Source organism: Salvia hispanica, chromosome 1 (assembly GCF_023119035.1).
Source record: "Salvia hispanica cultivar TCC Black 2014 chromosome 1, UniMelb_Shisp_WGS_1.0, whole genome shotgun sequence".
In the NCBI taxonomy this organism is placed as follows: domain Eukaryota; kingdom Viridiplantae; phylum Streptophyta; class Magnoliopsida; order Lamiales; family Lamiaceae; genus Salvia; species Salvia hispanica.
The window spans coordinates 22,592,101-22,617,719 of NC_062965.1; the positions used below are offsets into that span (position 1 = coordinate 22,592,101).

Below are 25,619 nucleotides of genomic sequence, written 5' to 3' on the forward strand. Positions count from 1 at the left end.
ATATTAATCACGTTATGCACATTCTCAACTCATTCCGGACATGAAATAAATGCTCCTTCCCTCCTTCAAAAATAGGGACTTTTGAGATGACACAAGTTTTGATGTGAAATTGATAAATTTATAGTAAAATATAAGAGAGATAGAAAGGAAAAAATGATTATTATTAGTAAAAAAAAATGGGGCTCATCTCGTAGAAATATAAAAATTTACTAGAAATAGAATTTTGTATTAGCAGAATAAGTATAATTTTTTTCTAGGTCTAATAGATAATTTTACCAAAAGCATCACGTAAATTGAATTTGTTTTATTTTATGCTTAGCATAACAAAACTAATATACTTATGTACCTAATGAAATTTGCAAAAGAATTTGTGTTTGGGCTTTGTCTCCGAACCAAGTTCAAAATGCTTGTAGCCAAAAGTCTCGGGTTCAAATCCGCTTAACGCTTCTGTTCATTTAACAACAAAAAAGAATGAAAGTTAGAAGTTTAGACAAAGAATTTGTTTTATCACGTATTAAAGTACTACTCCCTCCGTTTTTAAATTTTGTCACATTTTGATTGGACACGTGTTTTAAAAAATGTACTCGAATTTAATCCAACTAAGGTCAAACTACCATTTAATCCAAAAAGCCCAACTAAGGTCAAACTACCATTAAATCCAAAAGGCCCAACTAAGGATTTAGCCCAATTTCACAGCTGACCCATCGAACTTAGACCGTACATGGTTGGCTTATCGTAAAATTACTACCCCGTCTGTCATTAGGAGTCTCGGTTGAGTTCGATAAGCTAGTAAATTCTATAGTGTAATAAATCGCAGACGTACATGATTGGGTATAGTGCAATTACATTCTACAGAAAATACAAACTGTTTGTAGTCTTCATGCCATTTAATTTTTGTTATACTCATCACTACAAAAAAATATATATTTAGTGACGGATAATTCCGTCACTAATTAGTGAAATTTCTTCACTTAACGGGTTAGTGACAGAGTAAGTTTCGGCAGATCCGTGATTAAAAAACTTGTCAATAAAAAGTAATACTAGTTTCGACAAAGGATATATTCCATCTGTCCCATTAAAAATGAAACTTTTTCTTTTTGGATTATCCTATTAAAAATGAAACATTTCCAAAATAGAAATAGCTTTATCTCTACTTTTTCATCTCTCTTACTTACTCTCTTTTCATTAACTCACAAAAATAACGTTATATAAAATCTCGTGCCGATTTCCAAATGTTACATATTTAATGGGACGGAGGGAGTATATTACATACTCTCTCCGTTCCATAGTAATAGGGGCGTTTTTCCATTTCCGTCCGTTCCATAAAAATAGTTCTTAATCTCCGTGCTGAAAAGTTTTGACTCCATTACTATGGAATGGAGGGAGTACTTGACTGAGCCTTTAAAAACAGTAGTTCTTATTTGAGATCTTCTGTTTTTGGTTATATCGTGATTCACTGATTCTTGTAATCGAACATGAGGGTGTACTGAATGATTTGGCTGCGCAGGGCTAAGAAATTAATTACGGAAGTTGGATTCATATCTTCAAAGTTGATGTGGGTTTTGAATATGATCGGACTTTATCCAAACTCGGTCGTTTACGCCTCGGAATGATTGTTGAGGCCTAGAAACTGTTCGATGAAATGCCCGAGAAGAATGATTTCCCATTTAGATTTCAAAATTTCCCTTGACAAAAACAAAAAAAATAAAAAATTGAATCAACTTTTTAAAAATTGAATCAAAAATTTCCCTCAATCCTTTTCGCGAGACGGGCTGTCTGTTCCTCCCTCGTGTGACCGAATGATTGAACCCTTTTATGGCTCAGCATCTGCAGGGCGAATATGCTCCTCATCTCACGCCAGTATTTGCCGTAGGGGGCGCAAGTTACGTCTTTGCAGCCGTAGAAGAGCTTGCTCAGAACCTTGAACTGGGGCCTGTGGTAGGCAGGGGCAGACGCAGAAATGAAATTTATTTTGTTAGTGGCTAAATTTAAATTTGGAAAATTTGAGAAAAAGTAAAGTATTATTTTTGGTAACAAACATATGGCCGAAATACGAAGTTGGTCCATAACATTCCTAAACAAATGAAATCGTCGTCGGATCGGTCCTTTTGCGGCGGTTCCTTAAAAAATAACAGTCAACGGATAAATAGTGAAAGTTTGACTATATTAGAATATTAATCAATAATTAATTAAAAAAAAAATCACTTCTCTCTTCTTCTCTTCCATCCCATCTCTTTCTCTCTCTCCTGCAGTTAAATTTTTTTATTGACTATTTTATTTTATTTTAATTAATCATGAATTAATATTACTTCCTCCGTCCCAAAAAAATATGTGCATTTGAGACGGTACGAGAATTAAGAAAAAATTGGTAAAGTAAGAGAGAGGACGATAATGGTATGGTAAAGTAAGAGAGAGGAGGTGAATGATAGTTAAAGTTAAAGTAGTGTTAGTGATAGTGGGACCTATATTATTAAATTGATATAACTTTCTAAAAATATAATGCACATATTTTTGTAGGACAGACGAAAACGGAAAGTGCACATATTTTTAGGGACGGAGGGAATAATTTAGTCAAAATTTCACTAATAGTCTGTTGACAGTTAGTTTTTATAGAACCGTTAAAAAAGGACAAATCCGATGACGATTTCACTTATTTTGGACTTGGTTTTCAAAATGTTAATGTTCTGATCCAAAATATTACTTTACTTTTTAAGAAAATAATTACCATATGTTTTATTGTGATTAACAAAATATGAAAATTCGACGACATTATATAAATAAAAAAAATTAAAATTTGAAATTCCATGTAGTTCGCCCTTGCCTGTTGGAGAAGTTGGTGTCGTGAGCCTTCATGATCTCGCAGGCCGTGTCTGAAGAGGAGACGACGAGGACGGGGACGCTCCCGAAGTGGAGAAGCATGAGCGGGCCATGTTTTTGGGCTAAGGAGTGGAGGCCGCGGTGAGGGTGCGAGGTGAGCTGATGTAGGTTTCCGATTATCGGTAGCTTTGAGGGAGAAGGGGGGAGGTTTTTTTGGTTGAGGATTTGAGGAAGATTTTGGTAATGAACCATAGCAAGATTAGAGAAACCATAGATGTGAGGATGAACTCCATTTCTTACTCTTTCCATGAATGGCTGGTTAATTTGGCTTATTTATTCATCAATAAATGTAAATAAATAGCCAACTAGGACAACTTGGAAATTACATAATCGGTTCATTTCACTATATTTATGGATCAATACTTGTAAACAAATAGCCTACTTGGACAACATGGAAAGTACATAATCGGTTCAACAGAAACATCATATAATATGGGAGAGTGAAAAATGACAAGAAGAGGTAAGTAGCTTGAGATACTTCGTATATAATTCTATAGTCCAATAAGCCTCAAAAATCAACTTTACTATGTCATACTTGAATGAGTAAATACAAATTAAAATGACAGGCATGCATGGCAACATATACATGAGCAAGTGATAATTTTTTTTATTGAAATATAATATAAACTTAATAAGAAAATTCTTGTTAGTTGTTACATACTCCCGTTCACGAAAATAGTTTTTTTTTTAAAAATTTTTATTAATGTTCGTCCTTCAAAATTAGTCTAATTTCTATTTATGGAATTTTCTCATTGATTAATTTATATTAGTCACATTCTCAACTCACTCCAGGAGCTCCAGATATGAAATAAATACTCGATCATCCAATTTCCTAAAAATATAAGCTTTTGAGTGAATACAAGTTTTAATGTGAAATTTGTAAAGTTTGAGAGAGAAAAAAAAATTGATTGGAATATTCTTAGTAAAGAATGAGGCTCATCTCGTAGAAGTATAATAACTTATAACTAGAAACAAAAGTTTTTATTAGAAGATGATTTTTTTATAGGTCCAATAAATAATTTAACCAAAAGTATCACGTAAACTGAATTTGTTTGATTTTATGCTTAGCATAACAAAACTAATACTCGTTTGATATTATGAAACTTGCAAAAGAATTTGTGTTTGGGCTTTGTCTCCGAATCAAGTTTAAGTGATGGAATTTGTTTTGGGCTTGAAAGGGGTGTAACTAAGCCTTACGCACGTATATAGTGATGTGTTAAAATGACAACCCTTCTTAAAATAACACCACACTATCATTTCTAGCCAATTATTTGTACACGTGGACGAATAATCAGTTGCCATGTGGCAATCATAAAAAATTCGCAAGGGTAAATTTACACGGATTGCAACATCCAATACTCTAGACTGCAATATCCAATACTCCAAGGTGACGCGGCCTGCAATATCCAATACGCTAGACTGCAATCTATAGATTGTTGTAGATTGCTGCCTAGCGTGTATACTATTGCAGTCTAGCATATATAATATTGCAGTCTAGCGTGGTGTCACAGTGTCATTTTAAGAGTGTTATCATTTTAACGCAGAGTGTTGTCATTTTAATGCACCCCCACGTATATATATGCCTTCAATTTTAATTCAAAATCCAGTTACTGAAAGTCCTATTGTGGTAGAATGGTTAATGCTCGTAGTCAAAAGTCCCGGGTTTGAATCAACCAGACACTTTAGTTCATTTAACCACAAAATAAGAAAGAAACTCTGTGGTGTCACAACACTAACTGCTTCGACACGACACTAATTGCACTGCTAGCACTCTGTCGCGATCTTTATCTAATTATTTGTTACAGCTTAAAACAAAAATCCTAGATACCCAACAGATATGACACCAACTTTTATTTGTTAGGCCATAACATATACATATAAATCGATGTAGGACAACCACTACTCAAACGCATAACTAGAGATCAAAACATGGAATTCACTGGCTATAGCTATAAGAGTGTTTCAGTTCACTATGAAGGCGTTTAGTTTATTACAAGTAGTATTTGAAAATACGGAGTGAATCAGAATGCTATTATAGTGAACTATGTGTTTTCAAAATCTATCCAATCTCATCCCTCTATTTTTTTTATCTAATGATTGAGATTTAATCTCTAATTATGTATTAAGAATTAATTATGCTTTGATCATCAAATCTATGACAACAGCTTACAAAAGTTAGAAGTTTAAACAAAGAATTGCTTTATCACGTTGGCCTACTACTACAACACCCAATAAATTAAATTTAAATTAAAAGTATTTTCTAAGATTCACTATATCCTAATATAATATCCATTATATATAATGTGAAGAAGGACTTTAGAAATCAACTAAAACAAGGTATGACCAAATCTTGAAAAAGCTCAAAACCATTCAATACGTCAATCAAACAACTAATTCTATTTTACCTTTATTATCACACACTTTTTAAGAAATTACAACGAAACATAGATGAACCGTGAATTACGCCTGCCATTTTTCAAACTTATGAGTTCATACATAAAGCAACAAACAAGTGCAATTTTTTTGAAAAAAAGAATATTATTATTGAATTAACTCTATATTTGAGAATTTGAAAATTTGTCTCTTGCTATGATTAAAAAAAAAAAGTAAGTACATAAACTATTTCCAAATTTTGGTGTTACTAACGTTATTGTTTTTGTAAAAAAAAAACTTATAAATGAACAAATTTGAAGGGTTTATTGACAGAAAGTTAGGTTGAAGGCCTTCAAAGCCATAGCTAGAAAATGAACAAGGCTACTGTATTGCATAAGGATGATTGTCTTGGATCATGAATTTGAAGATCAGTCCCTTTTTGGCTTGAAAATGCCGCTCTAGACAGTCCCCATGTGATGGGGCGGGATGGCCGAGTTAGGGGGCAAAGATGAATCTTGGAGGTGGATCTTTATTGGGGGTTTGAAAGGTGGCAAAAGGTTGGAGATTTGATTGGTGGGTAGAGGGGGTTGGGGGGATCCATGTACATGATCAGAGAATATGATCCGAGATGTCCATATGTGAGTCGAGGGGTGAGAGGGGTGGGGAGGTATAGAAAGGGGTAACGGATGATTGAGACCGGGAGGGACAAAAAGTGGGAAGGGGGAAAAGAGGGGGGGGAAAGGTATAAGAGGGAGGGGGATTTGTGATGGGACAAAGAGAGTTTTTTTTTTGGGGAAAATGTGTATTACAAAAAGATGTCCCGGTGAGACAACTTCCCAAAGGAAGTAAAGCCTTATAACCCTTTTTATAAGAAAAAAATTTCAATAAAGATTGATCGATCGAAACCGAGCTTGTGATGTTTTAGGGCAAGATGTGGATAGCGAGGAAAAAAGGGTTTTTTTAAAAGGTATAGTCTGGGCTTTTGAGATAAAGTTTTTCATAGGGGACATATTTTTGAGAGGGGCGAGGGGGAATGATATATAGGGCGTGGGTACCCCAAAAAGATGTGGATGCCCCGATTGAGGGGCCCAACCCCCTCTCGTGATATGTCGGTGTTTCCGCCGCCCCTCCCGTTTTTTTGGGGAGTATATGGGTGAAATTTTAAATTTCCCAGATTGAAGGAGGGATAAAGGCCCCCCTATTCACCACCCCGCCCGATTGAGAGCCTTGATTCTTGTATCAAATTGATTTTCAAAACCATAAAGGTTTAACACATCAACAAGTCATTTGGGCTATAGATGAGCCATGTATAACAGAATTGATCGATGAAGTTCCTAATATTTGAACCCTTTCTGAACTCAAAAGGGGGGCCCCAAACATATATTAAATTTGGGGGGAGGAAAGGGAAAAAAGAAAAACAATACAGACGGGGCTTTTTCAACACAAAAAGGATGACATAATAAACTTGATTTCATGATAAGGATATTACAACTATGCAAAGTCTTTTTAAAAAATTAAAGACAATGGCCAAGCCTTTTTTTGTCAAAGATCTATGCTAGATGGAGATTTAGGAAAGCAAAAAGTGTCCTAATGAAAAGTATAGGCGACCGGGAAAAATTTCTTCAACCGTGTGAGTGAGATAAAAACACGGCTTTGGGGGATCAAAATTGAAAGGCCATTCTCAAAGCCCTTGAGCAAAATTTTTGGTGACCGGGCCTTCAAAAAAAACAAGAGGAATGGAATTCAAAAAAAACAAATTTTCTCGAGAAAATGGGAGCACTCAAGGTTCTTGGTGACTTTAGGGACAAGGAGAAGATTTTTTTGCAAAAGAGTTTTTGATGAAGGAAAAAATTTAGCAAAAACGACCACGAAATGGGGGCCCCGTGGGCCATCCCCAAGGGAAGATTATTTCCTCCATTGTATTCAAGAGGTGGCGATTGTTGAAATTTTTGTTACATGATTGGGGCACCGAGCGGGATACGGGGGGACATGTTTTCCACCAAATTAGTTTGGGAATAGTGACTGGGGCTTCCCCTTGTCTGCACCAAGTTTGCCGAAGGAGGTGGTGGTACATGCTGCGGATTGAAGCTGGACTGTCTGGGCTGAGATGCAGCTGCTGGAAAATTTTGTTGGTACCTGTACCAGCACCTATCTGCCATGTGTCCAGGTTTCTGGCATAGTTGGCAGGTGGCTCGATTGCCGCGACTTCTGTAGCCACCTCGACCTCCACGACCTCTGAAATTGCCACCTCCACGGCTACCTTCCCCTCGATTGAAGTTGCTCCCATAATGGCCAATAGTGTTTTCCTTTCTTGGAGGAGGAGCTTGAGATAGGTGAGCAGTAGGTTGAGATCCATCCACATTGATGGAGAGGCTTTTGGTGGATTCGAGCCTGGATTCAAAACTCAAGAGAAGTCCTGTAACTTCTTGAACAGACCAGGTTTCACCTTTGGATGTTATCGTCACCATCACAGGATTGTATTCAGCTCCGAGGCCACTCAAGATGTGAAGAATTTGATCCATCTCCATGATTCGACATCCCGCTGATCCAAGCATATCACATATGCTCTTGATTTTGTTGAGGTATTCCATCATTGTGAGGGAATCCTTTCTTAAGGTTTGTAGTTGGAGTTTGTAGTGCATAATTTTTGCTTTCGACTGGCTGGCGAAATTCGTTTCAAGAGCCGACCAGATCTCCCTACTCGTGGTCAAACCCACCACGATCACCATTGCACTTTCATCAAGAGAAGATTGCAGCCATGCCGCTAGGCGCTGATCCTGCTGGTGCCACACAAGAAAGCTCGGATTTGGCGACATAGTTGACGATTCTGTTGTGACCACCATTTTTGGCGGAATAATTTGCTCTCCCATGAGATACGGTTCGAGTCCGTATCCTCTAACAGTGGCTAAGACTTGTTGACGCCAGATCAAATCATTCATCTTCAACTCTCTGATTCCATCGTTGAAGATGGCAAGGTTTACATTTATAGTCAAGTCAAGAAGTAGAAAGACTTAAGCAAGTCTTCTCATTTACATATTTATATCCACCCCATGCACCTATCTTCACATCTCAATTTAATTAACAATCTCTCCAAAATGCCAATTTCTTTGCTTCAACACTTCTTTCTCATCTCATTAATTTCATCAATTATTAGCCTCACAAATTTTGGTCATGCACACAACCTATGCCAAAATAACCAGAAAACACTCTTACTTGACCTGAAAAACAACTTGAAATTCAATTCCTCTATCTCAACGAAACTGGTGAAATGGAATCAATCCGGTGATTGTTGTGAGTGGGAAGGCGTGGGATGCGACGCAGCAGGCCATGTTGTGCTTCTGCAACTCGACAACGAATGCATATCCGGTGGAAGTGAGGATTCATCAAGTTTTGTAAGTCTTGAGTTTCTTGAGAAGTTGAGTTTAGCAAACAATTCACTTAATGGAACCATTCCCACTCTAAATCACCCTAGCTTGATTGAGTTAGATTTGAGTAGTAATCAACTCAAAGGCCCTATTTCCGACTCCATCAATCTCGAAAGTCTCGAGGTTCTCTCCCTAGCTAATAACTTGTTCAATGACACTAGTGAACTAGAAAATCTTCATAAACTTCACAATCTTACCACTCTCAATCTTTCTTACAACGACAACTTGACACTTGATGCAAATAGCCTGAGTTCAAATTGGTCTAGATTTTCCCATCTAAAGAGGTTGAGCCTATCTTCTTGCAACTTGCACAAGATTCCCGAGTTTCTGAAACAATCCAACTTGACCTTTTTGGATCTCTCAGACAACCGGATAACCGGGGAAATACCTAATTGGGTTTGGGAAATTGGAAATGGAGATCTTTACCATTTGAACCTTTCATACAACATGCTGGTTGATTTGCAAAAGCCTTACCATATTCCCAACTTCCTTGCTGAGCTGGATTTGCATTCAAACCAGCTGCGTGGCGAGCTGCCACTCCTGCCAGATGGCGCCTCGTACGCGGATTTTTCTCATAACAAGTTTCACAACCCCATTCCTCTTTCCTTTGTAAGCTCCAATTTCGTTCTGATTTTCTTATCCATTGCAAATAACAGCATAAGTGGGTCGATTCCAACGTGCATTTGTAGCGCTGAATCGACCCAAGTTCTCGACTTGTCTATGAATAACTTGAGTGACAGTATACCTCCATGCCTTGTGGAGAGGATGTACAGTCTTCGAGTTTTAAACCTCAGGAGAAACAACATAAGTGGTGCCATCCCGGATAAATTTCCGAGCAACTGTGGGATGAAGATCTTGGATATTAGTAGCAACAAGTTGGGAGGAAAGTTTCCAAGGTCATTGGGAAACTGCACATCTTTATGGTCCTTGAACGTGGAAGAGAACTACATCGGAGGTAAATTTCCCTTGCATGTTGCCAAGATTGAAAGTTATGGTGTTGCGCTCCAACAGGTTCGAGGGAGAGATGAAATGTGGTGATAACTGGCCTGATCTTCAGATCATCGACATCTCTCGCAATAACTTCAGTGGAGATTTGCATCAAATAAGCTTCTCAACCTGGAATACAATGATGTTAGAGGGACCTCTACGATTTAGACATAGATTCCTTAGCCTTAACATTGCGCGTCCTGACTTCAATTACATGACTCATTTAATATTAACCATCAAAGGCACTCAGGTGGAGTTTAGAAAGATTTGGCCAGATTATACATCTATTGATTTCTCTTGTAATAGTTTTCAAGGAGAGATACCAGAAGCAATAGGTGATCTGACATCACTCTATCTCCTCAATTTATCTCACAATTCCTTGACTGGCCCAATCCCAAAGTCAATTGGTAAGATGGAACAGCTTGGAGCACTTGATCTCTCTGTAAACCAGCTAACAAACACGATTCCGGTGGAAATTGCGCGGCTCAACTGGCTTTCGGTGTTGAATCTGTCCTACAATAATCTTGTCGGAAGGATACCAGATGGTCATCAGCTTGATACGTTCTTTAGTGATTCATATATAGGAAACACAGACTTGTGTGGTTTCCCTCTCAAAATGAAGTGCAGCATGGATAGTGGAAATGTGATTAGGCCCAAGATCGCATCAAAATCTTGCCCAAAATCGCAGCATAATAATCTCCGATATATCTTCTTCATTTTATTTGATGTAGCGTATCTTTTACTTTAGTTGGTCGTAGTATATCTTTATGCAATCTTTATCTTTATCGAATCATTAGTCAGTATTCTATAAATTAAAAGTTTATATAGATCATTATTAATTGAGTAATATAATCTCAAATGTGGGATTTCAAAATAATAAAGGTCAATTTTGGTCCTAAACATATTGCCAAATTACGAATTTGGTCCAAAACATTAACTTTTTGAAACACAGGTTCATAACAAATGAAAATGCCGCCGAAGTATTCCTCTTTTTTACAGTTCTGTCCAAAAACTAACAGTGAATGCTAATTGCACAGTGGCATGACCGTTAGTTTTTTTACGGAACCATAAAAAAGGGACCACTTCGACGAAGATTTAATTTGTTATATACCTGTTTTTCAAAAAGTGGATGTTTTGGACCAAATTAGTATTTTGGTCATGTTTCGTACCAAAATTGTCCTTTACTCTTTCAAAATCTTGAGTGACTCGTAGAGGAGTAGATCTTGCAATGAGACTGCAGCGGAGACATCAAAGGAGATTGTGGACCTATGGAGTGTTGTTTTCCATCGCATTGTCCTCAATCATCTCGTCAACAAGCCCATTGATAGAGACTCAGAGATAACCTCGCCGCAGATTGGAACAACTACCTTCGGAGACACAAACTCTGGAGGGTTTAGAAGAGAAACTCTTTTTTTTTTTTTTAAGTACATTAATGTGTTTGTAATCCAAAATATTTTACTATAGTCTCAATTCAAGTCTAACAAATAGTGAAATAGACAGGCATTTGAGTTTATTCCAATTTCCAAGCGCTGTTGTTCTCTTTTTTTCTTTTTTTAAAAAAAAAAAATTAGAGGATGGAGGAAGTGGGCTTATGGGCGTCATTAATAAATGCAATTATTAAGTTTACAACCCAAACACTAGAATGGCCTAAAAAGCCCAAAGCTAATAAGTCCAACAACTATCCAAGCCCATATTTTCTCTATCTATCTCTCATGTCACATTCCTTATAAATTATACTTTCAAGTGTTATTCACTGAAATGTATTAACCTGAAATGGATAAAAATGGTTGAAAGGACAAAGTGTTAATTACTTATAATCAATACTCCTATTTACTATAAAATCCTATCTAACTGGATTATTGAGCACTGATCAGTGATCCTTAAACCATACAAATAGACTATTGAAGAAAAAATATTTAAAAAATCAATAGTGAGATAGTACTAAAAATGAAATAGCTGCCTTTCAAGTCAACCATCTAAGTCTCCTTCTCAGTTCTCACCACATGTAATTTCTTTGATTCCCCACTTTTTTTTTCTTTCTCTATATCTATGATAAGTAGCACTAAAAAATGTCACGCGGATTGGCCCACATGTGGAATACTACTAGAGTATGAATATATGGACAAAAGATCACATTGACTTCATACTTTGTTAAAGTGGGAAACAAAGACTTTGAGATCCTTAGCAAATATCATGCAAATTCTTTAATTAGCAAAATGTTCCAAAAATTTCTCTAATTAGTAATTTTTAAATTTAATTTGTAGTCATCTTAGCTAGACTAGTGATAGCTCAAGTTAATCTTCTCAAGTCCTTAATTTAATTTTTTGATTTTGGAGATAAAAAAGCAGTGGAACTTGAACCTCTTGAATGTTCTCTAAATTCCTAAAACAAATGGAAGTTTTATCCATTTTTAGAAAAAATGAAAACCACCAAAAAAGCTAGCTCTAAATTAATTAATAACTACATACTTAAAAGTGTTGATTCAAATCATTTTAAGTTGAGTTACACATAACATTAAAAAGTTGAATAAGGCCTCCTATTTAAACCAAGTTTCTAGTCATTAACAATCAACTTTTATTCTCTTCACAATGCATCTAAAGTTGTTCTTCCTCATTGCCACACTAACTTCCTCCTTCATCTCCACAACTTATTCTTCTCCCACAAAATGCCTCCAACATGAGAAAACCCTGTTGCTTCAACTCAAGAAAGAACTAATCTACGATTCCTTGTTCTCAACGAGACTCGTGCAATGGAACCAAACGAGTGAGTGTTGCAGTTGGCGCGGCGTGGCATGTGACACTGCAGGCAACGTCATAAGCCTGCAGCTCGACAACGAGGCCATCTCCGATGGAGTCGGAGATTCCTCATCCCTTTTAAGACTCAAGCATCTGCAGAAGCTCAACCTTGCCTACAACAACTTCAACTCTCCTCCCATCCCAAGAGGTATTCAAAATCTCAACTATCTGACACACTTGAATTTATCGAATGCCGGTTTTGGTGGGCAGGTTCCCGCTGAGATCACCACGTTGAGGAGATTGATCAGTCTCGATATCAGCAACGACTACTGGGATATCGAGCCTATGAGGCTGGAGCACCCGAGCATGGAGATGCTGCTAACAAATATGACATGGATTAGAGAGCTCTATTTTGATGGAGTCTTTCTTTCAAACTATGAGAGGAGAAAATGGAGCCACATTGTCTCATCATATCTACCCAACCTCACCGGGTTGAGCTTGGTCTGGTGCTCGTTGTCCGGCCCTTTGGCTAAGTCCTTTTCGAATCTCAATTCCCTTTCTGTTCTTCGGCTAGATTCAAATGACCTTTCAGCAGTAGACTTAGACTTGTTTGCTAATTTTTCGAGCCTAACCACCTTGAGTCTTTTTAACTCGGGTTTAAAGGGCTCTTTTCCTCGTGTGATCTTCCAAATACCCACTCTTGAGTATCTTGATTTATCTCAGAATGAACTTCTGAGTGGATGCATACCTCCATTCAATCAAAATGGATCTCTCAAGTTGTTAAAACTAACCGGCACAAACTTTTCCGGGGTTATACCAAGCTCAATTGACAATTTTAAAAGGTTTGTCCGAGATAAACTTGGGTGGTTGCAAATTCACAGGGCCGATTCCATCCACCTTCGCTAACCTAACCGAGCTAGAGTATGTTACCCTGTCGTATAACTTCTTCACGGGCTCACTTTCTTCGATCATGTTTGGTTGTCTCTTGAAGCTCGTTCGTCTTGATTTGGTGGCTAATTCATTCTCTGGCAGCCTCCCCCACTCTCTCTTTAGTCTCCCTTCATTAGTGGAACTTTATCTTAACAAAAACCAATTTAGTGGGCTTGTTGAAGAATTTTCCATTGTGAATCACTCTAGCCTTGCTATTTTAGACTTGAGTAGCAATCGTCTCGAAGGGCCTATTCCTGACTCGTTCTTCAAACTTCAGAGCCTCGAGTCATTGTTGCTCTTTGAAAACATGTTCAATGGCACTTTTCAGCTAGACAAGATTCAAAGTTTTGCCAATCTCACATTGCTTGATCTGTCTTATAACAACTTCTCAGTTGTTACAAGCAACACTAGCTTGAGTTCATTGTTAAACGAGTTACGCCTAGCTTCGTGCAACTTGCATGATTTTCCTGAGGTTATAAAACATACTGTTGATTTGAGTATTTTAGACCTCTCAAACAATCGGATTGCTGGAGAGATACCTGGTTGGATTTGGGGAACACAGCTTCAAGTTCTGAACCTTTCCCTTAATCTTTTAACAGATTTGCAAAAGCCTTATCACATGCCCCTGTCTCTTCAGTTACTAGACTTGCAGTCTAACCATCTCCGGGGCAACCTGCGCCAGCTCATTCCACCAAACATCGTGGACTCACGGTCCGATCTCCAGTATTTGTTACTTGCTAGTAACGATATAAGCGGATCGATTCCCACCTCCCTTTGCAGTGCCACAAAGCTCAGTGTTCTCGACTTGTCTGTCAATAACTTGAGTGGCAGTATTCCCTCTTGCCTCCTTGGAAACGTTAGCGTCGCGCTCAACCTAGGCCGAAACAACATAACTGGTCGCATCCCAGATAGTTTTCCTATAAATTGTAGCCTACAGATACTTGATCTCAATAGTAATGCTCTGGAAGGAAAAATTCCAAAGTCGCTCGAACAATGCATGTCGTTGGAGTTCATGAATGTTGCGAACAACATCATTAGCGATGCGTTTCCATGCATGCTTCCATCGACCTTGCGCGTTCTTATGCTGCACGGCAACATGTTCCGTGGCGAGGTGAAATGCGTCCAGAGCTGGCCGGATCTCCAAATTGTAGATATATCTTTGAATAATTTTAGTGGAAGTTTGGAGTTGATAAGCTTTTCTAGTTGGAGGGCTATGGCGGGAGGCAATGACGCGCGCTTGAGGTTCAACCGGTTAACCTCTAAAGTGTTGAAGGTGTCAAGCTATTATAAGGTTGGGGTTAGGTTGATCATGAAAGGACTATCTGTAGAGCTTGTCAAGATTTGGCCTGACTTCACTGCTATTGATTTTTCATGCAACAATTTTCGAGGGGTGATACCAAGCGCAATTGGGAATCTCAGCTCCCTTCGTCTTCTCAACTTCTCCCGGAATGTGCTCAATGGAAGCATTCCTACGTCGTTTGGTCTAATGAGGCAACTTGAATCACTCGATCTCTCTGGAAACAAATTAACCGGGGAGATCCCTTCGGAGCTTGGAGGACTTACATTCCTTTCAGTCTTGAATCTTTCCTACAATGAGTTGGTTGGAAGGATACCAAATGGCCGTCAGTTGCAAACATTTTCAGCAGATTCGTTCATAGGAAATGCGGGGCTATGTGGTTTCAATCTCAACATAAGCTGCAGCGGTGGCGATGATAGTGATTTGTTGCCGCCAGTGAATGAAGATGTGGAAGAGGAGAGGGGTATCGAGTGGGAATACGTATCTACTGCGCTTGGATATGTTGTGGGCATAGGAAGCGTTGTGTGGCTACTTCTATTCTGTCGAAGGTTCAGAGAGAGATACTTCAGGAAAATAGAAGAGGTTGTTGAAGACATGTTCATCGCCAACATGAGAAGAAGACGGGCAAGAAGAGTAGAGGGGAATAGAGTAAGAAGACAATAGAGTTTGTATTGCTATTTAGTGTATGTGCTTGTGTGTAACATTTTGGGTATTAAAATAACAAGTGATTCCATAACTATCAAGCCTTTGAAAATATGTCTATGGCATTTTGGCACTTAGCTTAATCTCCATTACAAAAAAAACTGAAAAGATAAATGTGGTAAAAGGTTTGTGTATTGATTGGCTATGTACAATACCTGTTTTTAAAAAGTGTCACAAGCTTAATGTAGTACTAGGCTATTTTTCTAGTAGTGAGTGAAATTACACTTAGAAGGATTGAAATAAATGTTATTTCATTATTAACCAGTTTTCTCTATGTTCAAATTTGCAAAAATATACTATAATCTTACATGATTACATCATTGTATTACCGGAATGTCAGTACAACAGTAGAATTATGACATGACGTGTTGGTAGATGACCAATCATTTTTTCTTAATAATAAGTTGTATACGTGAATAACAATCATAATTTTATTTTATAGAAAAAAATTATCTAAAAAGATAGATTTAGTTACAAGTTAAAAATATTGAGATATGTAAGTTCAAAAAACTAGGTTAGTATTGATACAATTACTAAAGGGTGGGTATAAAATTGATAAATTTCAAAATTTAGGAAATTAGCACAAATAATATCGAATATTGAAGACGAAACACAAGAAATCATTTATCCAGTTCAATATGATATCTATCTACATATATGGGTGATAACAAGCCAAAGAATATAACTGTACGGCATCCCAATTCTTGCCTCGAGCAGATTTCGGAGATTAATCAATTTCCTTTCAGATGCCATACTCAATATCAACAAAGATCAGTATAGATTCGATCATTATCAAGCTGGCCTACTTACAAAAGGTATTCACTTAGGTCAACATCAAGTATCAACTTGCTTAATTATAGTAGAAAAATCAAGTAAACCATATATGTACAATGCATGAGTGTGGAAAAAAACCTCAAACCTTTGCAATACGCTACCTAGTCAATTAATATCATTTCAAACTTATTACTAGCCACATGTATTTCAAATTTTCCAAGGAGACAGCGTGTGGAAATATAAAGAATCTCAATGATACGAAATTTCATTCTTATGGGTCTAATTAAACTTTCATGAAAATTTCTCGACCTAATGATTTAACACATATTTACCGTTTTCACGATTTTTAACCAATCTTATCCCTTTTCGGAGGTAATTTTAACTAATAACTAGTCTCTCAGTTTTATAAAAATAGAAACTTTTGGAATTACACATCAGTAAAGTAGGAGAGAGATAAAAAAAATGATTGAAGTATTGTTAGTGGATAACGAGACCCGCCTCATTAAAAGAAAAAAGTTACTACAAAAAAATAGAAGGGACTATATTTTACGGGACAAATCAAACTGGAAAGAGTGTTTAATTTTATGGGATGGAGGAAGTTGTATATACTCTTCCTCGTTGTTCCATGCGACGCCACAAGCTTTTATTTTCGAGTAATTGAGCAAAAACTCAATTTTAATGACAAACAATAGAACCAACACGAAGATTATTACTACCTCCGTCCCCCAAAATTTGCTACACTTTGACCCAACACGGGTTTTAAGAAATGTAATGGAAAGTGAGTTGAAAAAGTTAGTGGGATGTGGGTCCTACTTTTAAAGTATTAGTTTTATAATAAAATGTGAGTAGGAATGAGTTAGTGGAATATGGGGTCCACTACCAAAAATGGTAAAAGTGAAGTGTATCAAATTTTCAGAAACGGACCGAAATGGTAATATGTATCAAATTTTCAGGGACAGAGGTAGTATTAGATAACACGAAGCTCATTATTAGCCGGTTTAGTTCATTAGAAAGGATGAACCGGTAAAAGGAAGTGGGGCCAGAAAAAAACTGGTTAATTGTGTTTGACCATCAAAGTAAACTTAACTACAAAGACTTTTTTTGCTTTTCTTTTCTTTTTCTTTATTTTTTTGAGTGGACGACTTGAGAAATACTAGTCTTCGCAGGCCAAAATTTTCATATTATATTTATCCATCCACCTATCTAATTCTATATCTCCACTCCAAAAATGCCAATCACTTTGCTTCAAAAGTTTTTTCCCATCATTTTATTTTCAACAATCCTTAGCCTAACAAATATTGGACATTCACACAACCTATGCCAAGATGACCAAAAAACTCTCTTACTTGAGCTGAAAAACAACTTGAAATTCAATTCGTCTGTCTCAACAAAACTGGTGAAATGGAATCAAACCGATGATTGTTGCGAGTGGGAAGGCGTGGGATGCGACTCAGCAGGCCATGTTGTGATTCTTCAACTCGACAGCGAGGGCATATTCGGTGGAATTGAGGATTCATCAAGTCTTGTAAGTCTTGAGAAGTTGAAGCTAGCAAACAATTCACTTAATGGGACCATTCCCACTCTAAATCACTCTAGCTTGATTGAGTTAGATTTGAGTAGTAATCAACTCAAAGGCCCTATTTCTAACTCTTCCCTCAATCTCCAAAGTCTTGAGGTTCTCTCTCTATCTTATAACTTGTTCAATGATACTTTTCAACTTGAAAATATCTATAGTCTTCACAACCTTACAACTTTGAATCTTTCTCACAACAACTTGTCACTTGATGCAAATTCAAATTTGTCTAGATTTTCCCATCTAAAGAAGTTGAGCCTATCTTTTTGCAACTTGCACAAGATTCCGGATTTTCTAAAGCAATCCAACTTGAACTTTTTGGATATCTCAGACAACCGGATAGCCGGGGAGATACCTAGTTGGATTTGGGAAATCGGAAATGGGGGTCTTTATCATTTGAATCTTTCTTATAACCTCTTGTTTGATTTGCAAAAGCCTTACCATATTCCCGACTTTCTTTCTGAGTTGGATTTGCATTCGAACCAGCTTCGTGGTGAGTTGCCCCTTCTCCCACGAGGCGCCTCGTATATCGACCTTTCTAGTAACAAATTTGACAAGCCTATTCCTCTTACCTTTGTAAGCTCCAACACCTTTATGATGTTCTTGTCTGTTGCAAACAACAGTATAAGTGGATCGATTCCAACGTCCATTTGCGGTAGTGAGACACTTCGAATTCTTGACTTGTCTCTCAATAACTTGAGTGGTAGCATACCTCCATGTTTTGCCGAATGGATGTCTAGTCTTGAAATGTTAGATCTTAGTAGAAACAACATCAGTGGTGACATCCCGGATAAATTTTCCACCAGTTGTCGCTTGAAGTTCTTGGATGTCAACAACAACAACTTAGGAGGGAATTTTCCGAAGTCTCTAGGAAATTGCAATTCATTGGAGATGGTGAATGTTGGGGATAACAAGATTGAAGGTAGCTTTCCATGCATGCTGGCATCAAGGTTGAAAGTTTTAATTTTGTATTCGAACTTGTTCGTTGGAGAGGTGAGATGTGGTGCAAATTGGCCTAATCTTCAAATCATTGACATATCTTCCAATCATTTCAGTGGAAATCTGCAACAGGTAAGTTTCTCAAGCTGGAAGAAAATGGTGTTAGGTAGTAAGAAATACAAGAGGGTTTTACCTCCAGACTTTAATTACTTGGACTCAAATCAAGGCTCACTGTCTCCGCTCTTGCAAGTTGTTGATTTTTCTAGCAATAATTTCGATGGAGAGATTCCAGAAGCAATTGGTGATCTGAACTCGCTTACGGTTCTCAACTTATCCCACAATTCCCTGATAGGGGCGATCCCAAAGTCATTTGGAAACATGTCGGGTCTTGAAGCACTTGATGTCTCATTAAACCAGCTAACAAGCACGATTCCGGTGGAGCTCAGACAGCTCACATTCCTTTCAGTCCTCAGGGTATCCTACAATAAGCTTGTTGGAAGGATACCACAGGGTAATCAATTTTCAACATTTGACAATGATTCATTCGTAGGAAACGCGGGGTTATGTGGTGCTCCTCTCACCATAAGCTGCAATGGATCTAAATCTTGAAAACGTGGAAAGCCTGAGATGGGGTGGCATCGTATATTACTATTGATCTCATTGTAAACGTTGTAAGATTTTTAAAAATATCAATATTATGCATGATTAGGTTAGGAATTGTGCAGTGTGCGTATTGTGTGTATGTTGTGTGGGTACAGTGTGGGCGCACTATGTGTGTACGATGTATATGTGTATTTTTATGTATGTGTGTAGTGTGTATTCTGTGTGTGTATGTATTTATGCATTGTGTTGTGCACTGTGTGTAACCATAATAGTGCATGCGCTATGTGTGTGTAGGCAGTGCGAGTATTGTCATTTGACAGTATTGTATGCAATGTGTTGTGAAGATAGTTACTTACAACCCAAGGGGTGTGCTCGAGTGGCATGGGACTCGTCCATCCTTAACCAAATGGTTAGGGGATCGATCCCTGCCTTTGAGTATGGAGGAGCAGCTTTAAATCCTTGGGCCAGCTGTCCCACCTATTGAGGTGCCTACAAATCAGCGCGGAAAGAGTCACTGAGAAAAAAAAGATATATCTATCCTGGCTCTTGGTAATTTTATTATGTGTGTGAGAAAGGGTTTTCTGAGAAAGCAGACTGTTTCTATAGCTAATTAAGATTATTGTATTGTGGCATTAGATTCCAAAACACCTTATTTATTTTTATTTTCCATGTACAAACACTCCATTACAACATGCTACCACTGGCGGAACCAGCATAGGCCAAGCCCCCGCTTGAGCGGGGGCTTTGCCGGAGCTGTCCACCAATTTATACAGAGTAAAAGGAGTGTCCGCCATTTTTACCGAGAAGATTAAAAATGGGATAGAAAGGACGGTGACAGAGAGAATGGGGAGGGTGAATGAGCCGAGGAGAGAGAGAGTTAATACTCTACCTAGTTCACACCTAGTTACAGCTTTCCATTATTTTTTATTAATTTTGTTGGTATTAGTGTCACAGAGTAGGGGATATTTTTATTTATAAAATTTAGAGGAGGGTATAATTATCTTTTTATCCTTTAAATAAATATTGGGATACTTTAATTAATTTTTTTTCTTTCTTAACAAAGTTTCCGTATTTACAATTTTCTCAGCTACCATTTGAAAATTTGTTGTAATAGTAATATCTTATTTTGATTCATTATATCCATATTTTATACTTTATACACTACATATTTTAGCCAATTTTGCAATACTTTCATAGTATCAATCTTTATATAAGTAATCCCTCTTATCCTATTACAAATAAAACATGTTATTTTATTGTCATATTAAAAATAAAATATTTTCTAAAATAAAAAATAACAATATTCTACTTTTTTATTTTCCTTACTTTACTCTATACTCACCTGCATAAAATCTCGTATCGGAAACCAAACGTTTCATATTTATTAGGATAGAGAGAGTATTAATATTTGCTTCGCGCCCATAAATTGATAATTATTATACGTCACTGCGGACAACTAATACTACTAGAATCGACTATCTGCTTTCGGAGATAATAAGGGTGTCAGTGTCGCGTTGTCTTATCGTTAAATTTCAGCACCGGCTTCTTTAAATTTCTGGTTCCGCCACTGCATGCTACTATTATTATCAATATCATTGTATTTATATTTTATATGACACCTAACTAATAATTCATCAATCGATAAGCTATTTTTAAGATTGAAAAGTCGCATCTATTATTTTGCTTCCTCTTCCATTTTCTTTTTCATCAACAGATTTTGTATGTAAAGGGACCAAGAAAAATCATCCCAGTCACTCATTTTATCGAACACGTTTCTTGCCTCAATAGTCACTCCCAAACTTTGATGGAAATCAATGGTAACCGATCATGGCGTTCGACAAAGCATATATTCATACTTGACTGAGCCTTTAACAAGACGGGTTCTTATTTGAGATCTTCTGTTTTTGGTTATATCATGATTCACTTCGAATACGAGACTGTACCGAATGATTTGGCTGTAAAGAGCTAAGAACTTAATTACGAAAGTTGGATTCGTCTCTTCACAATTGATCTTAGGTTTTGTATATATATGATCGGACTTGATCCAAACTCGGTTATTTACGATTTATCTATTCAAATTTGGACATGGATGTTAAGGTCGGGAAATTGCTCGATGAAATGCCTGAGAGGAATGATTTCCCTTGCCAAAGACCAAAAAATCATAAATAAAATAAACTTTTTTATTTGTTTTTCCAAATATAGGACTCCAACTACCGACACACGAATCTCCAGTGTAATATGTTGTGGTGAAGTGTATATAAATGAGAACAAATAATTAAAAAAGGGGTTGTTGAAACTAAGTCATCAACACATAATTAAAAAAGAGGCTTCTTTATACTCTTACAATTTAAAACAACTCTTCATTGACATAAAAAACATCAAATTTCCAAATCAGTGGCTTCAAATCATATTTTACTCATCACAATAGCCCTCATCAATACATCATGCATCTCCTTCGCCTTCGACGCCCGTCCTCTGCTAGATTTCTGCGTTGCAGATCCCACCGGAAAAGGTATCTAACCTCCTCATTTCGTGTCCTTCGTCACTGAGTTAATCTTGCTTTAAGGAAAAATATAAATTAGCAATTTTTTCTAAACCGAAATGCGTCTTATCAACTGAGTTGTGGTTTATCGTCTAAAACATAAAAGTAAATGTCAATTTTGGTCCTAAACGTATGATCAAAATACGAATTTGGTCCAAAACATTCACTTTTTGAAAATAGGTCCAAAACAAATGAAAATATCAACGAAGTAGTCCTTTTTTTACTGTTCTGTCAAACAACTAACGGTCAACGCTAATTGCACAGTGGCATGACCGTTAGTTTTTTTACAGAATCTTAAAAAAATGACCACTCCGTCGACATTTTCATTTCTTATGGAAAAATGAGCGTTAGTTTTCAAAACTTGAATGTTCAGGACCAAAATTGACCTTTACTCTTTATGAATCGAGTAACATCTTCCGGCACAATGCAAGGATCCAAATTCAGTAACCGCAGACGACTTCTTCTTGACTGGCTTCGACCGCCCCGGGAACATCTCCAACCCGTACGGCAGCGCAGCGGCCTTCGCCTCCGCAGTTATCTGGCTGGAGCGTTTAAGGTGGATGAGAAAATTGTGAAGGATTTGCAGATAAAGATGTGGTTTTAAATGGTCGTTGTTAAGTTGATAAAACATTTCTCCTCTAATTAATAGGTCGTCGTTTCAGAGTCTGTTAAATGCAACAGCTGTGTTAGTTGCTGTTGTTTTGTGTAAAAAATTTGAGATACAAAATTGTAAACATTATTTAGGTGGGAATATAAAATGTGTTGTAAAATTTGTTTATTTAGTTATGCATATTTATTTAATTTTACTACCTATAACAATATAATAAAATTTGTTAGTTGCCATCACAACATATCACAATTTTGATAAGTTGCATTTTTAACGTCACAAATTTATTAGTAGTAATTTTTAAATGGTTACAATTTTTAAAAGATTCATTATTGGAATATTTGGTTCTTTTGCATAGGAGTATCAGTTTTAAATGTAAATGAATGGACTTTCCTATTCTTGGTCTAGACATCCAGTGGATGAAAAAGGGTCCCACGCACCCTCCTCATTTATGAAGAATGTTGATTGGTTCTTGAATGTGAGCAACAAAAGTATAACCCCACCACCCTTTACCACATTAATTTCCTATAATTAAGACAAAAATGGATAAATCCCTATCAAGTTCGCCCACACAATTGATGGATTAGTATTTAAGCTTCATTCTGTTTTTTAATAATCATATTTAGAAAACTATATGATCATGAGTACATAATTCTCATATAATTGGTGAAGTAGTACTTACACTTTTTGTAGGCAAATGAATTGAAATTTAAATGCTACGTCATGGTAGGCTCGAACCCGAGACCTTTGGCCTCGGCATCAACCATGAGGCCAACTCACACACACAATACTTGCACTTTTTTACATGTGCTGAGAAGAAGACTTAAATGATTGACTTGGAAGACATCTATTCCACTTTTAGTATCTCACTATTGATTTTTTTTTTTTTACTTTATTAGAATAGTTTTAAGATCCCAGTAATCCAATTAGATAGGCTTTTATGGTAAATAATTAATAAGAGAATTCAATTTTCTAACTCGGGCATTTCATCTAACAAATCGATGTTGGTTTCATGTAATTGATCTTAGTGCAAACATACAAACATAGTGATTGGTACAATATCTAATCCAAATGGATCTAAAGTCTAAACTATACCTAAAAGTAAATGAGAGCTAAAAAGGTAAAAGATACTATATAATACACTTCCATCTTCGGCTTTCCACGTGGTGAGCCATCCATGGTGCAGTTTATGGTGAGAGGAAGACCGCATAACCCTGTGTTTCCTTTGTATGAATCATTATAAAATGTTGAAAGCTGACTACCATTTGGTATCCTTCCGACCAGCTTATTGTAGGACACATTCAAGACCGAAAGGAATGTGAGCCGTGCAAGTTCCACCGGAATCGTCTTTGTTAGCTGGTTTACTGAGAGATCAAGTGCTTCAAGCCATTCCATGTTACCAAGTGACTTTGGGATTGTGCCCGTCAGGGAATTGTGGGATAAATTTAGAAAAAAGAGTGATGCTAGATCGCCTATTGCTTCTGGTATCTCTCCTTGAAAACTATTACTAGAGAAATCAACTAATGTTAACTCTGGAATAATCCTCCCGTACTCTACCTGGCGGCCTTTGGGGGTTAATGTCACTCGAGTCAAGTAATTGAAGTCAGGACGCACAACGTTAAGGCCAAGGAATCCACGTCTGAATCGTGGATAACTGTCTGACATCATTTTCCTCCAGGTTGAGAAGCTTATGCGATGCAAATCTCCACTGAAGTTATTGGAAGAGATGTCGATGACCTGAAGATATGGCCAGTTATCACCACATTTCATCTCTCCCTCGAACCTGTTGGAGCGCAGCACCAGAACCTTCAATCTTGGCAACATGCACGGGAAACTACCTCCGATGTAGTTCTCTCTGACATTCAAGAACCATAACGACGTGCAATTTCCCAACGACCTTGGAAACTTTCCTCCTAACTTGTTGCTACTGAGATCCAAGATCTTCATGCCACAGTTGCTCGGAAATCTATCCGGGATGTCACCACTTATGTTGTTTCCCCTGAGATTGAGAATTCGAACACTATACATCCTTTCCACAAGGCATGGAGGTATACTGTCACTCAAGTTATTCAAAGACAAGTCGAGAACTTGGGTCGATTCAGCGCTACAAATGCATGTTGGAATCGATCCACTTATGCTGTTATTTGCAATGGATAAGAAAATCAGAACAAAATTGAAGCTTACAAAGTTAAGAGGGATGGGGCTGTGAAATTTGTTATGAGAAAAATCCGCGTACGAGGCGCCTTCTGGCAGCAGGGGCAGCTCGCCACGCAGTTGGTTTGAATTCAAATCGAGCTCAGCAAGGAAGTTGGGAATATGGTAAGGCTTTTGCAAATCAACCAGCATATTGTATGAAAGGTTCAGATGGTAAAGATCTCCATTTCCAATTTCCCAAATCCAATTAGGTATTTCCCCGGTTATCCGGTTGTCTGAGAGATCCAAGAAGTTCAAGTTGGATTGTTTCAGAAACACAGGAATCTTGTGCAAGTTGCAAGAAGATAGGCTCAACTTCTTTAGATGGGAAAATCTAGACCAATTTGAACTCAGGCTACTTGCATCAAGTGTCAAGTTGTTGTAAGAGAGATTGAGAGTTGTAAGATTGTGAAGCCTGTGAAGATTTTCTAGTTCGGCAGTGTCATCAAACAAGTTATCAGCTAAGGACAGAACTTCTAGACTTTCGAGATTGAGGAAGGAGTCGGGAATAGGGCCTTTGAGTTGGTTGCTACTCAAATCTAACTCAATCAAGCCAGGGTGATTTAGAGTGGGAATGGTTCCATTAAATGAATTGTGAGCTAAGTTCAACTTCTCAAGAAACTCAAGACTTACAAGACTTGATGAATCCTCGATTCCACCGGATATGCCTTTGTTGTCGAGTTGCAGAATCACAACATGGCCTGCTGCGTCGCATCCCACACCTTCCCACTCACAACAATCATCGGTGTGATTCCATTTCACCAATTTTGTTGAGGCAGAAGAATTGAATATCAAGCGGTGTTTCAGCTCTAGTAAGAGTGCTTTTTGGTCATCTTGGCATAGGTTGTGTGCATGACCAAAACTTGTTAGTGTAGTAATTGTAACAACTAAAGAGATGAGAAAGAGGGGTTGAAGCAAAGAAATTGACATTTTGGAGAGATGGCAAATTGAGAGGAGATGTACAGTGTAGGTGCATGAGATATTGGATACATATAAACATATAATTGGGAAGACTAGCATATCTCAAGTCTTTCTACTTAACTAGACTTTGAACCACTCAAA

The 25,619-nt window shown here is 37.4% G+C and overlaps 4 protein-coding genes, 1 long non-coding RNA gene and 1 pseudogene across 5 annotated transcripts; 3 read left to right on the forward strand and 3 right to left on the reverse strand.

Annotated features, from left to right (window-relative positions):
* Nucleotides 1-1,737: 1,737 nt before the first annotated feature.
* On the reverse strand, nucleotides 1,738-3,126 carry LOC125190533 (cytochrome P450 736A117-like). Its single transcript, XM_048087860.1, has 2 exons — nucleotides 2,822-3,126; nucleotides 1,738-1,933 (listed from the first exon to the last, which is right to left on the reverse strand). The coding sequence occupies exons 1-2, from the start codon at nucleotides 3,124-3,126 to the stop codon at nucleotides 1,738-1,740; spliced, it is 501 nt and encodes a 166-aa protein (XP_047943817.1).
* A 5,219-nt stretch (nucleotides 3,127-8,345) lies between these two features.
* LOC125190541 (receptor-like protein 54) lies at nucleotides 8,346-10,410 on the forward strand. The gene is made up of 2 exons (XM_048087873.1): nucleotides 8,346-9,571; nucleotides 9,687-10,410. The coding sequence occupies exons 1-2, from the start codon at nucleotides 8,346-8,348 to the stop codon at nucleotides 10,408-10,410; spliced, it is 1,950 nt and encodes a 649-aa protein (XP_047943830.1).
* A 1,840-nt stretch (nucleotides 10,411-12,250) lies between these two features.
* Nucleotides 12,251-15,287, forward strand: LOC125190551 (annotated as a pseudogene).
* Nucleotides 15,288-17,328: 2,041 nt separating this feature from the next.
* On the forward strand, nucleotides 17,329-19,547 carry LOC125190561 (receptor-like protein 43). The gene is made up of 2 exons (XM_048087891.1): nucleotides 17,329-18,666; nucleotides 18,745-19,547. Exons 1-2 carry the CDS (start codon nucleotides 17,329-17,331, stop codon nucleotides 19,219-19,221), a joined length of 1,815 nt encoding a protein of 604 aa, XP_047943848.1. The 3' UTR covers nucleotides 19,222-19,547.
* A 1,943-nt stretch (nucleotides 19,548-21,490) lies between these two features.
* LOC125209012 lies at nucleotides 21,491-22,241 on the reverse strand. The gene is made up of 2 exons (XR_007174285.1): nucleotides 22,144-22,241; nucleotides 21,491-21,770 (listed from the first exon to the last, which is right to left on the reverse strand). It is a non-coding gene; the product is annotated as an uncharacterized LOC125209012 (long non-coding RNA).
* Nucleotides 22,242-23,459: 1,218 nt separating this feature from the next.
* LOC125190570 (receptor like protein 22-like) lies at nucleotides 23,460-25,487 on the reverse strand. The gene has a single exon (XM_048087903.1). It carries the CDS (start codon nucleotides 25,485-25,487, stop codon nucleotides 23,460-23,462), a length of 2,028 nt encoding a protein of 675 aa, XP_047943860.1.
* Nucleotides 25,488-25,619: the final 132 nt, after the last annotated feature.